The sequence below is a fragment of the Setaria viridis genome, chromosome 1, assembly GCF_005286985.2.
Source record: "Setaria viridis chromosome 1, Setaria_viridis_v4.0, whole genome shotgun sequence".
NCBI lineage: Eukaryota > Viridiplantae > Streptophyta > Magnoliopsida > Poales > Poaceae > Setaria > Setaria viridis.
The window spans coordinates 16,120,049-16,130,987 of NC_048263.2; the positions used below are offsets into that span (position 1 = coordinate 16,120,049).

General features: G+C 50.3%; 1 protein-coding gene across 1 annotated transcript; it reads right to left on the reverse strand.

Moving 5' to 3' along the window:
- Positions 1-5,011: 5,011 nt before the first annotated feature.
- LOC140221615 (uncharacterized) lies at positions 5,012-5,701 on the reverse strand. The gene has a single exon (XM_072291358.1). The coding sequence runs from the start codon at positions 5,699-5,701 to the stop codon at positions 5,012-5,014; it is 690 nt and encodes a 229-aa protein (XP_072147459.1).
- Positions 5,702-10,939: the final 5,238 nt, after the last annotated feature.

The following is a 10,939-nucleotide window of genomic DNA, read 5'->3' on the forward strand; positions in this document are numbered from 1 at the left end:
ATTGTTCTTGCTGTGCCAAGAACAACCTTGAACCTGCAAGCAAATCGAAGAACAAACAAGAACAAATGGACAAGCAAATAGTGCACAGACCTTGCCCAAGAGATGAATCTGATACACTCGAATTTGGGGTTCTGAATCAAGCAAATCGGGTGGTCTAATAGACACACGCGTTTACAAGGAAGTAGTAGTAGCTAAACTTTCATCTAAACAAAACCCAATCTGTTTGTGGTGGCTCTAATCCTTATTAATACCTAGGAGGACAACCAGAGGGTCCTCATGTCGTTCTCCAACCCTAGGACACGTCCCTATTGGACACGACTTGATACAAGGCCCATCAGGCCAAAATAAGGCGACACAACACCTTGGATAGAAAAACCTCTTGATCGTAATTTGATCATTGTGGCCGCCTCATAATATATATGAACATGACTATAGATCCATATAAAAATATACTTCATAAGGATTCAAAAGAGTACTTGAACGCCCAAAACAGTGTCCGGATGAGGTCATGGCAGTCATCGCAAGTTGGCACAGTGCTGCAGTCCGAATCCAGTCCCAAAACATGTTGGATTTGGTCTCTTTCTTTCCTTAGGCGAAAAGTGATGTGCTGGCCTGGTGGAGGACGTGGCGAATACTTGAACTTAGCCTCGAATCAACTTCTTTGATCCTCCATGATTTCCATGTGTGTTTAACACTCTTTTTGATCCACGTATGTATTTCTAAAAATAACAATGAACACACATCATGGTGCAGCATCAATTCATCAAACGTATCAAATACAATCACTATAAAAAATTATTTCACCTTTGAATCAAAAGTTGCCAATATGGTTGTATCCGCGTAGGTGTTGTCCTCATCATTGCCGATCTAAAATCACGAGGACTGACAGCCGGGGCTATCAGTATTAACTTCAGCAAGAGGCTGATCCAACCAATCAAGTACCAAGTTCACCCGGCATATGAATATTCAGGGGTAGAGGACCCGACCTGGGAGGTCTAGTGCAAGGTACCCAAGGAAGAGATTATCAACCGGGTGTCCTAGTTCTTCGGGGGCGTTATCAGGAACAAGAACTGCCCCAAGGTGTATTCGTTGAAGAGGCCACCATCCAACCCGGTAAGATTGTTGATGGTATTGATTTGGCATGCTGCATATCCTCGTGTGATGTTTCTGAATAAATATGTTAATTGACCAGGATGATGTATTTATATTCTTTTCCTCGGCGCCGATTCCTGGAGGGGTCGATCAGCGATGACCCAAGATCCGCTCGACCAACAAGCCCAACGTGCTACCCACTAACCTTCAGTGGGAGATTGACTCCTATATTGGGTCGGACGTGGGCGTGAAAGAAGAGGTCAGCCAAGACCAAGGCTTTGAGCTGGTTGGGCATCAAACATGGCAGGCCGTGTGCAAACAGCCAGTCTCCAAGTTGTCATAGCCGAGTGGGAAGAGGAGGAAGATGGTCGGGAAGAAGAAGGAGAAGGCTGCCCCGAGCACAGCCTCCATCGCCAAGTTGGCTAGTGACACAGACGAGGAGTCTGACACGCCGAGCCTAGCTGCAAAGAAGATGAAGTCGGAGCGTCAGGAGACCACCGCGGTCGACGCGGCACGTGTCAAGGAGGCGTTGAAGTGAAGATCCATGGTGGGTCCAGCGAAGATACATCGGTTCCACCACCACCATTGTGCCTCAAGTACCGAGTGAAGAAGAAGAGCACCCTGTAAGTGTTGTCTACTTATGCTATCTGTGTTGCAGTTATGTTTGCCGACCAAGTTGTTTGAATTGCTTGTTGCACCTGGCGATGCAGGACTGCCGTGCTAGCCGACGACGCTGGTGCGCAGCTTACCAGTTGCTCGGCCTAGACCGAGGCAACGAGCGGGCACACTGTGGAACAGTTGCCACCTCTGGAAGCCGGAGCTGATAAAGGGGCTCGCACTGGAGAAGTCATGCCGACTCTAGCGCCGCAACGCACTGGAGAAGTCATGCCGACTCTAGCGCCGCAACGCAATGAAGCCGGCTCCGGGGCTGCAGACGTTGCCATGGTCAACACCGAGGTCGAGAAGGTGGCTAATGAGGGGGCTAGAGCTGGGCCTCAACAGGAGGAGCTACCTAGGGATGACCTGCCACAAGAGAGGTTCGCCAAGAATGCCGATCTTGGTGTTGGTGTACTCTATGAAGATGAGTCTGATGTCGTGGACATCTCTGACATGGACTTAGCTGAGGACGCGATGCGGGATAAGGAAGACCTTCTCAAGATTCGGAAAGCATCCCTGGATGTTGGTGAGCTGGTGTTTGTAAGTACATCAGCCGACTTGTATTTGAATCCTAGTTTCCTTGCAGAACTCTGAATGTTGAAAGGTAAATAGGGTGTGGCCACACGTGCGCAGAAGAGAGCGAAAGGGACTCGATGGGCCGAGCACTATCGCCTGAAGACGGAGCGCCTTGAGGCCAAGCTCAAGAGAACTAAGGAGGACACCGCCGAATAGCTCCAGCTGATGGACCTGGAGAAGGATGTTTTGACTTCGTAGATGAGAGGTAGGCTGTGCTGACCTTTTTAATTAGCTTTGTCCTTGTAATCTTGATATTGATGTAAACCTGTTTGGGTAAGCAGATGCCGCAATGTGGGAGTAGAGACTCTAGCAGTACCTCAAGGAGTGCGAGGACTCCAATGCGCGCCTTTAGCAAGAGCATGACCCATCGGTCAAGCGTGAGTATGCAGTATCACAGAAGCTGGCCTATGAAGCCAAAGCACGCAAGGAAACCAAGCGCTGCTTAGAGGCTCCTATGAGTAATCTTCAGAATGACCAATGTGTGATTGTAGAGCTAGAAGTGGAGCTGGAGGATCTGTGAAAGGCTGTCGGCTATGTGATCGACATGGTCCAACTGAACGTCGACCCAACCACGCCAACACCACTGCTGGACACCAGGTCAGCTCAAGACATTGCTGAAGAACACTGTGGTGGAATGCATCAAGAATGCCTTCGCTCTGTTGGCATCACACTTTCCGCGGCTGCCCTTGGAGCACGCTGCGATAGGGGTTGTAGCCGACTTCAACGTGGACTTGATTCCTGATCTGGCAGACCAGTACCATGATTTGGCGGAGAATATTGTAAATGATTTGGACCTGTAAAAATTGAACTATGTGGTGTATTCAACTATCTTAAAAGACAAGTGATGTAATTAACTTAACTGTATGCAGAGAAAAAGAGTCTCCGTCTCTCCCTTGGTGTATATGACAGGACAGCATGTAGCTGAGGCTTGCAGCCGCTAAGCGCCTAGCCTTGCCTGACCAGCGTCCTGCTGAGATCGGATCTCAAGCTTGTAGGAGGGGAGAACGCAAGGTTGTCTAGGTTTCGCGAGCTGGGATGCCGACTACACGAGTTAGTCGTATTTCCTTGAGAAGGGGAGGAGAAGGATGTGGGACCCAGAGGTCAGCGCCTGGGGGTAGCCCCCGAGCTTGAGAGCGAGTGGGCTGTTGAACAGGTTGGACAACCCTCGAGCATCAGGAATAGCTCGGGTAAAAGGAACAGTAAGGCAATAGGTACGCAAAAAACCACAAAGGTTGTATTTATTCAATATAAGGGAGAGACAGAGAACATAGCTTTTAAATCTAGGGGTAGAAGTGCCGTAGATGCTCTATGTTCCACGGATTGGGGACACCTAAGCTGTCCGCGAAATGGAGTTGATAGGTGCCTGGCTGGATGACTTCTTTGATGAGGAAAGGGCCCTCCCATGGGGCGGCCAGCTTATACATGTCCTTGGTAGATTGGACTCGGCGAAGCACCAAGTCACCAACGTTGAAGGAACGTTCCCTGACATTATGATCATGGTAGTGCCGTATCTGCTGCTCGTGGCGTGCGTGCTGGATGAGGGCCACCATGCAATGCTCTTTAAGGCTGTCGATGTCGACCCGCTAACTTTCTTTTGCCTTGCCTTCCTCGTAGTACTGGATGTGTGGGGCACCAAATGCCACGTCGGATGGAAGGACGGCCTCTAAGCCGTACACCATAAAGAAAGGGGTATAGCGAGTAGCCCGGCTCTTCTGTGTTCGTAGGCCCCAAATGACATGGGGTAGCTCGCGTAGCCACTTAATGGCATGACTTGAGGGACTGGAGCACCATCCCATTCGCATGTTTGACCTGACATCGATGAGGTTGTCTTAGCAGAAATCCCAAAACTTGGAGCCTGTGAACTGCTTGCCAAGGTCAGTGATGATTCTGTTCGGCACTCCAAAACGGTGTGTAATTTCCTCAATGATTTGAGCAGCTTTAGCCAACTCGATGCTGGTGACAGCCTTGATCTCAATCCACTTGGTGAATTTGTCAACTGCCACAAAGATGTGCGTATAATCGCCCGGAGCAGTCTTGAAGGGTCCGACCATGTCCAGGCCCTAGCATGCGAAGGGCCAGGATGATGAGATTGTGCGTAAGGCCTGAGTTGGTAGATGTTGCTACTTGGAGAAGAATTGACAATCTTTACACCTTTGGATGAGCTCCTTTGCATTAGCTACCGCTGTTGGTCAATAGAAACAAGAGCGTAAGGCCTTGCCGACCAAGGTGCCCGAGGCGGCATGGTTGTCGCATGTTCCTGAGTGGATCTCGTGCAGGAGGTTGAGGCCCTTGCTGCACAGAATACACTTCATTAGGATTCCTGTGGATGCAGCATTCCTGTAGAGCTCCTTGCCGATGACGACGTAGTTTGCACTTCACCGAGCTAGTTTTTCGTGCTCTATCTTGTCCTCTAGCGCCATCTGGTTGGTGATCCTATGAACGGGGCACGCCAATCTTCTTCTGCCTCGATCATCATGATGTCAGCGGTGGTTGGGTCAGCTGGAGCCTGAGCGCTAGCGTCGTTGACCTGGTCAGGGTCCAGAACCTTGATGGATGATTTTCAAAGATCTTGTACAAAAACACTAGCAAGAACGTTCACATGTTTAGAGCTGAGCTCAGACAAGACATCGGCGTTGATCTTGTGGTCCCTAGGGACATGGTGGAACTCGAGACTGTAGAAGTGGGCCTAAAGTTTGCAGATTTCCATGTAGTAAGCGTCCATGGATTCCTTGGTGCATTCCCAGTTCTTGTTGACTTGCTCGATGAAAACCTTGGAGCCGCCATAAGCGAGGATGCGCTTGATTCCCAGGGAGACGGCAATGCAGAGGTCATGGATAAGAGTTTCATACTCGGCGCCATTATTAGTGGCCTTGTAGTTGATCTGGAGCACGTACTTGAGCTGCTCGCCTTTGGGGGATATTAATAGGACCCCCGCGCTAGCTTCTTTGAGGTTGAGGGCACCATCAAAGTACATGGTCCAGTGTTCTGACCTCTCTAGGAAGGGCGGCTTCTGGATCTCTGTCGACTCGGCTATGAAGTCGGCCAGGATCTGCGACTTGATCGCATGACGTGGGCAGAAATCAAGGTCAAACTCACTGAGTTCCACGGACCACTTGACAACTCGATCGTTGACATCCCTTTTGTGGAGGATTTCGCCGATGGGGTATGATGATACCACACAGATTTTGTGCACCTGGAAGTAGTGGCGCATCTTTCTTGATGAGATTAGAACTATGTAGAGCAATTTCTGAACCCACGTGTAGCGGATCTTGGAGTCGCTAAGGACCTCGCTAACGTAGTAAGCCGGTCGCTGCGCCATGTGAGTATGGCCGGGCTCTTGGCGCTCCACAGCTAACACGGTGCTGACATTGTGCATCGTTGCGGAGATGTAAAGGTACAACATTTCTTAGTTGGCCGGGGTCGTCATGATGGGAGGAGCGGCAAGGAAAGTATTGAGCTCTTCGAGTGCCTTGCTGGCCTCGTCGTCGCACTCGAACTTATCCACCTTTTTGAGGAGCGTGAAAAAGGGCAGACCTTTTTCTCCAAGTTTGCTGATGAAGCTGCTAAGGTCCGCCATCATACCAGTAAGTTTCATGATATCCTTTTTGTTGGACGGTTTCGCCATGTTTCTGATTGCATCCACCTTGACAGGTTTAGCCTCGATGCTGCATTAGCTGACCATGAAGCCTAGGAGCTTTTCAGTCAGGACACCGAAGACACACTTGTGGGGGTTCAGTTTTCAGCGGTAAGCCTGGAGGCTGTTGAAGGTCTCTGTGAGGTCGGTTATTATGCTTTCCTCATACTTGGTCTTTACAACTACATCATCGACGTAGATCTCGATATTCCTGAGTAGCTGTGTTGTGAGGCAACCCTAGATTGCCTTCTGGTAGGTGATGCTGGCATTTTCAACCCGAAAGTCATGGTGTTGTAGTAGTAGATGCTGAAGGGCGTTATGAATGCCATCTTGTCTTGGTCGGCAGGATCCAGGGTGATCAGGTGATAGCTGGAGTAGCAGTCGAGGAAGCAGAGCAGGATGCTCCCCGCCGTAGAGTCAACGACTTGGTCGATGCATGGAAGAGGGAAGGGGTCCTTAGGGCAGTGCTTGTTCAGATCGGTGTAATTGATACACATTCACCATTCACCAGTTTTGTTTCTTACAAGGACTGGATTTGCTAACCAGTTGGGGTGCTTACATTCACGAATGAATCCAGCGGCTAAGAGCTTATTTAATTCTACCCTAATAACCTCCTTGCGATCTTGGGTGCAGTGGAGAAATTTTTGTTTGACAACCCATGCAGTCTTGCTCAAGTCCAAGGAGTTCTCACCTAGCTCCCTCAGGACACCGGGCATATCGGATGGCTTCCACGCGAATATGTCCAAGTTTTCCCATAGGAAACTTGTAAGCGCGAGTTCCTATTTCTCCGAGAGGTCATCCCCTATGAGGGTCGTCTTGGTCAGGTCTTCTAGGCTGAGGTAGATCTTCTTGACCTTGGGGTCGGGCTGCAGCGCATTGGTGTCGGCTCCATCTCAGGGATCGTGAGTTTGTTCTTGTCTATCTTCTTGGCCTCGGCCACCATGGCAGTGGCCTTGGCTGAGTACTCCGGGGCTTCCGTGAGCTGAACTACCTCAGTTTTGCACTTGTAAGTCGTGTCGATGTCACCGTATACGGAGAGAACTCCATTCGGAGCTGGCATCTTGAGGATGAGGTAGGTGTGGTGCGGGATTGCCATAAACCTTCCCTGCATGGGCCTATCAAGGATGGCATGGTAAGAAGTCTTGAAGTTCACCACCTCAAATGTGAGGTACTCCGTGCGGTAATTGGCCTGGGTGCCAAAGGTGACCGGCAAAACAACTTAGCCAATCGGGTAGGACCCTTTGCCAGGGATGATGCCGTAGAAGGGATCTTGGCAGGGTTGGAGTTGCTCGAACTTGAAGTCCATGCGCTTCAAGGTCTCAGTGAAGATAATGTTGAGGCTGCTGCCATCGTCAATTAGCACCTTGGGGAGTAGGGCCTGATCTATAATAGGGCAGACCACTAATGGGTAAGACCCAAGATCTAGGATGTGGACCCAATGATCTTGCCTGGAGAAGGTTATGGATTGCTCGACTAGCGCAGATACTGGACTGGTTGTATGGAAATGAAGTGCACCTCTCACTCATGCAGCTTCTGCTTCCGGTTGATGTAGGAAATGCTGGGGCTAGCCACGATGATGTTGACCTACCGCTCTAGTCGCTGGAACTCCCCATTCTGGTCGGCACCGGGCTAGTGGGCATCTTGGTGTGGCGGGTCATGGTGCTCCTCTCGGTTCTAGTCATCGTGATCGTCATAGCTGCGGTTGTCATGATTGTCGCGGCGGTCGCGGTCGTCATGGTGGCGGTCGCGATCGTCATTGTAGTGGTCGCCGCAGCGGCGATCGTTGCGGTCATCACGGTGGCGGTAGTCATGCTTGTTGTCATCCCGTCAGTAGTCGTTGCGGCGGGGTCGCTTGTACTCCACTAGGACGCCAAGCTCTTTCTTGAGGACAGTGCAGTCCCAAAGATTATGGTGTGCATCCTTGTGGAAGGAGCACGGAGCGCTGAGGGTTTCAAACTCTTCCCGGAGGAAGGAGGTTTGCCTAGCAGGATCGCCTTCAGTTGCGAGGACCTCGGGGGCCCTTTTCCGGAGTTGGGGCTTCGGCCGTGCTTGGTGTTCATCATTATCCGGCTGATCGTACTCATCATTCTGGTGATGCTTGACACCCTAGAACTGTACTTTCGCTGCCTCCTCTATGTCTGCTTGCTTGTTGACAACTTTCATTATCTTCCCAACAGTCTTGGGGTAGCCTCGTACATCTTGCAGAACATGGTGCGATTCATCAGGCCAGAGCGGAAGTACATAATGATGTCGCGGTCTTCAACGTCGGCCAGCCTATTGTGGTTCTCAAAGAAGTGGTTGGTGTACTCCTGGATAGTTTCACCCGACCTTTGGCGGACCTGGCTGAGTTTCTCCGTGTTGCTAGGTCTATTATAGGTAGCCTAGTACTTCTGAGTGAAAGCTCTAGCGAGCTGACCGTAGCTGTTGATGCTGTTCGGAGGGAGATTCTCCAGCCACAGGAGCGGACCGGGGCCCATCACCACCGGAAAGTAGGCAGCCATCTGGTCGTAGGTACAATTGGCGGCTTTCACCACGGTGCTGTACGTCTTGAGCCATATGGTAGGGTTGGAGCGACCATCATACTTTTCGTTGATGGCGTGCTTGAATGTGGCCGGCTAGTCCACAACCCTGTGGCGTGGAGTGAAGTCGGCGAAACCATCGATCGCCGTGTCATCATCGTAACTAAGGTGGGGTAGTTGTAACAACTCTACCTTAATTAGCTGTACTTAAACCTAAACTAGTTGTTAGTCGCTAAACAAAAGAGGTGTAATGTCCATTTTGACCCCAAGAAGCTCTCTTTGGAGATAAAATAAAACTTGAGATTTTGTTTGCAAACTTAAAATTTTTTCCCAAATAAGAGTTGTAAAACTTTAATTTCAAACAACGTTGGTCTATTTCAACTCGGAAGCTGCCCAAAAGTCAAAGATAGCCAAACTCCTGAAATTTTCACCCACTCAGCTGAAATGCCTAAGTCTGAAAACTGTGGTTTTTAGCAAACCTTGGCTCAAGTTATCCCCAAATCCTTTCAAAATCTGAGCAAATACCTTTAATAACGTTTGAGGTACGGCAGAGTTATACAAGTTTGCTTAAGGGGTATTCAAAGTTTAGTTTACAAATCTTGCGAGGATAGCCCCCAAAGCCAGTCAAGTTTGCTGCCCGACACTGCCTCGACACCAGCGCGCCCGGGCATGTTCGCCCGTGCGCCGTGCGCCGCGTTGCCGCCGGCGCCCTATCCCTGACGAGGAAGCAACAAGATGGGAGCCTTGATGCCCAACCCATGCCCACACAAGACGGAGTGACGGCCGTGCCGACCAATCACCGGCCGAGCACATCCCTGCCCCTGCCGCACATCCACGCCCGCCAACCGGAGCTTTGCTCGCTCGCCGGAAAAGCTGCCACGCCGCCGTTGTCCTACTCCTTCGCCCACTCGCCCAACCAGCGCTTGCATCTGTTGGAGGTATGCCCTAGAGGCAATCATAGAGATGAAGATATTCCATTTGTATCCATGATTTGTATTGTGTTCCTTGAATATCCATTAAAGGCTACTTGAATTGATTTGCAATTATATGAATTGTGTGTGAAACTCTTTACTTGTATGGTTATTCTAAAGTTGTCCCTAGTCGGAGTTCATGTGAGGACACACATGAATATTAGACTAGCACATGTATTAGTTGATGACTATGTTTCACAAGTCATGGACACGGAGATGTTGAACTAATAATGTGGGCACATGTGGAGACATATGCTAGGACTGACCCAACACGAGAAGTAGTTCTCTCTTTAGACAACATATACACTTTGTCTTTAGACCTGAGATTGTCGCATGTATTCAAGATGTGGATCGACTTACTTAGGGGCTATCAAACGCTACGCCGTAACAGGGTAGTTATAAAGGTAGCTTTCGGGTTTGTCAAGAAGCATGCTATAAGACATGGTCAATCAAGATGGGATTTGCCCCTCTCTGATTGAGAGTGATATCTCTGGGCCCCTCGAGTGATCGGATCCGAAAATGCATGGCCATGCTACGTACGGTTAAGAGTTAACCTACAAAGGGATTCCGAATCACAGGATTGAGAAAGAGCGGTCGGCTTGAAGCTAGACCAAATATCATGAGGCAAAGGGAATAGCATGTATATAATGTTGTGATGGTTCGTCTGATATGATCTTCGTGTGCATATAGGAGTTGGCACGTCTTGCTAGAGGTCGCTACCGACTATTGGGCCGAGTAGGAGTACTCGGGCCATGTCTATACGTATCCGAACCCATAGGGTCACACACTTAAGGGGCTGGAAGCCCAATTTGGATGTGATCCGAGTTGGATTAGGTTTAGAAGTACTAATGGGCCTCGGACCCAGAGGCCCGTTAGGAACCTCTATAAATAGAGGGATGGGGGCGCCCTAGGGTTTACACCTTTTTGGCGAAACACATCTGCCACGCCTCCCACGCCCTCACCTATTACAACTCGCGGATCTAGCAGTCCGGCTTGCAACGCTTCCTCCCTGCACGTGTGGATACCTTGGAGGTGTTGCGCCTGCAGCACTTGGACGAGCCGCCGACGAGCCACGACGAGCCGCCGACGAGCCACAATGAGCCGCCGATGAGCCGCGGCACGAGGGAGATCTTGCTGCACGTGGATGAGCTGCTGAGGAGCTGCTAGACATCGACGTGATCGACTACGTACGACTACGCTGATCCACTTCGCTGCATCGACGCGAATCTACATCTTCCGCACCAGTAGTGCGTCGAGTGGTAATGCCGTGATCCTTATACGGCAGTTTTCCTGGTTTACGCGGGAGAAAATTTTGTTTTGCGCTAGTGTAGCCTACCTCGTATCCCAACAGCATCTTCCTTTCCCTCGCAATCCACGCCATCACCGCACATTGGCCGAGCCGCCACACCCAATCCTGTATTTGACGCGACTAGACACACGCTCGACCTTCCACCCAGCAAAACCGCACTTGCCTGACGCAATCTCCCTTG